This window comes from Salvelinus sp. IW2-2015, unplaced genomic scaffold, assembly GCF_002910315.2.
Source record: "Salvelinus sp. IW2-2015 unplaced genomic scaffold, ASM291031v2 Un_scaffold4781, whole genome shotgun sequence".
NCBI classification, from domain to species: Eukaryota; Metazoa; Chordata; class Actinopteri; order Salmoniformes; family Salmonidae; genus Salvelinus; species Salvelinus sp. IW2-2015.
This window is the reverse complement of record NW_019946050.1, coordinates 32,310-35,149: the sequence shown is the minus strand read 5'-3', so window position 1 is coordinate 35,149 and position 2,840 is coordinate 32,310. Positions and strand designations below refer to the sequence as shown.

The 2,840-nt window shown below is 48.4% G+C and overlaps 1 protein-coding gene across 1 annotated transcript in view; it reads right to left on the bottom strand.

Moving 5' to 3' along the window:
* Nucleotides 1–576: 576 nt before the first annotated feature.
* The window catches only part of LOC112077639 (ferroxidase HEPHL1), a gene marked incomplete at its 3' end in the record, with an annotated part of 19,802 nt that continues 17,538 nt past the window's right edge, over nucleotides 577–2,840 (bottom strand). Inside the window, 2 exon segments of the mRNA XM_070441782.1 lie at nucleotides 577–782; nucleotides 872–1,003. Of these exon segments, the coding sequence (XP_070297883.1) occupies nucleotides 577–782; nucleotides 872–1,003 (338 nt within the window).

Here is a 2,840-nt window from a genome sequence, read left to right as displayed (position 1 = left end):
ACAAAGGACTCCCGCCGGCTTCCCTTCTGTGGAAATCTGACCACACATTCGATGCTGCTGTCCTCCCGCCTTAAAGCAAGGGAAGCACCCGTGGTAGAGGACTGTTACAGTTGTGTGGGTCTGGGACTGTTCAGGATGTTCCAAGTGTTGGTCTGGACTGTGTCAGGACTGGTTCAGTGTTGGTGCTGGACTGTTCAGGGACTGTTCAAGTGTTGGTCTGGACCTGTTTCAGGACTGTTCAGATGTTGGTACTGGAACTGTGTCAGGACTGTTCAAGTGTTGTCCTGGAACTGTTCAGGGACATCCTCGCCCTGAGCTCATCTATTTTATTGTCCAAAGGACTGAATGTCAGCTAATAATATACAGTGCAAGACTAAGATCCCACTCATCCTTCTCAGGTAGCAACGTTTTAGAGTATCACCTGGGATGGATGGGGCTGCCTCGGGTAGTCCAAACAAAGGATCCAGGTCCAGGAAGTCAAATTTCTGGTCGAATTTCTGGTGAGTAACCGCCGATCTAATTCCCCCCCCCAAAAAAGTTATTTTTGTGTGTGTGTATGTGTGMACTGTCATGTACCTGCTTGCCGTGGTCCCCCAGTGCTCCGGGCCTACAGACCAGTAGTGGTCCGGCGAGGCCAGCGTTGGTGTCCTCTACAGGGGAGGAGCCAGAGTAGTACAGGTAGGACAAACAGGGAGGGTCAGAGAGGGAGGGACCATCCAACACCTGCCAGGTATAGGTGAACCTGGAGCCTGGAGACACAGCTGAGCCTGGCTTCTCTACACCTGGGGAAACATTAGACAACACAGCCAGTCAGAAGAACAAGGTATCATAACTGATGTACGCCTTGCACTAGCGAGCGAGCGTGTCTCACCGTCTTGGTAACTGGTTCCCTGGTATCGTTTGTCGAAGTGGAGGCCGTGAGGCTGGATACTGTAGTTTCTGTCTGCCTTGTTCAGAAACACCACCTGTAGAATGTCCCCTACCTCAGCCCTCAGCACTGGGCCTAGAGAGAGAGAGAGGGATGAGAGAGAGAAAGAAAGAGAGATAATTTTTGCCATTTAGCAMACACTWTTATCGGAAGCAGTTAACAGTCATGCATTCCTTCGTTTATAAGTATGGGCGGTCTCGGAAATCGATCCCACTACCCTGGTGTTATAAACGCCATGCTCAACCAACTGAGCTACAAACGGCCCCAATGAGATTATACACGCCATGCTCAATCCACTGTGACTACAAACGGCCCAATGAGATGAGAAGAGAGAGAGGCAAGAGAAAGGAGAGAGCGGCACGAGAAAGTGAGAGGCAAGAGAAACATGGGAGAGGCACAGAGAAATAGCGAGAGGCACAGAGGAAACAGGGAGAGGCAACAGAGAAATCAGGGGAGGCAGAGAGAAACAGAGAGAGACCTAGCAGAGAACAGAAGAGAGTGTGTGGATTAATGTGAATATAACACTCGTCTAGAGAACTTGAGAAAATGAATGAAGACTTTTTAATACATATGTATCACAGGCGGGGTGGTCGCGATTACACACCTCCGGGCACTGGCTCTCTCTTTTATACACATGAGATATTACATACATTAATTAATTTTCTCTGCTAGGCATCTGCACCATTATCCTTCATCTTTAGGGCTGTACTGCTTAGTCTACGCCACTACCGCTGTATACGTCTTGATAGATGTATATGGAGGGCAGGTGAACCACTTTATTCTGTAAAGTAGAATATGTTATCTTACCGTAAGCACTTATGGCTTTACCTCTAAGCAGCTTATGGCCTTTCCTCTCTTTTAATCTATCATATGGTGTCCTGCTCTTTCCATAAATGCACTTATAAAGCACGTATGTTGGCTTCGGCCTTTTTACTATCTGTTGTTATTGGTGGTTTTCCCTGTATTTACAAATGGCAAATGCACTCTATGTCTGCTTCTTCTCCTGTTGTATATTCTAGATGTTACTTTTATGTCTGTCCTTAAATGTATCATTCACGTCCCACATTGAGGCACAGAGGAAAACGTAGCAGAGGCACACGAAGAACACAGAGAGAGGGAGCAGAGAAAGCAAGAGAGGGCACAGAGAAACAGAGAGAGCAGGAACAGAGAGAAAAGAGAAACGAGCAGCCAGATGAAACAGAGAGGAGGCAAAGAAAGAGAGAGAGGCAAGAACGCCCCATATAAGTGAGGCACAAAAAAGGAGAGGACAGGAACAGAGAGAGGACAGAGAACAGAGAGAGGGACAGAGAAACAGAGAGAGGAAGAGAACAGAGAGAGGACAGAGAAACAGGAGAGAGGCAAGAGAAAGAAAGAGGCACGAGAAGCAACAGAAGAAGGGACAGAAGACAACAGAGAGAGGAGGAATTAGGGGGGAAGAGAGAGGCACGAGATGCCAGAGAGAGGCAGGAGAGAACAGGGAGAGGCACAGAGAAACGAGAAGGCACAGACAGAGAGAGAGGCACAGAGAAACAGAGAGGAGGACGAGAATCAGAGAGCAGGACACAAGAAGAGCCACACGAGAACGAGAGGGCACAGAGAAACAGAGAGAGGCCAAACAGAGAGCACAGACAGAAGAGAGGACAGAAGAACAGAGAAGAGGCACAGAGACAGAGAAGGACCAGAGAGAGAGCGCAAAGAGGAAAGAAACAGAGAGAGGGGACAGAGATAACCAGAGAGTAGGCAAGTGAGAGTAACACACAAGAGAGGAAAGAGACAGAGGAGAGGAGACAGCAGAAACAGAGATAAGAGCAGCGAGATACAAGAGAGAGACAGAGAAGAGAGAGGGCAACAGAGAAACAGAGAGAGGACAGCATGAAGCAGAGCGAGGCTAGGCAGAGACAGAGAGAGGCTT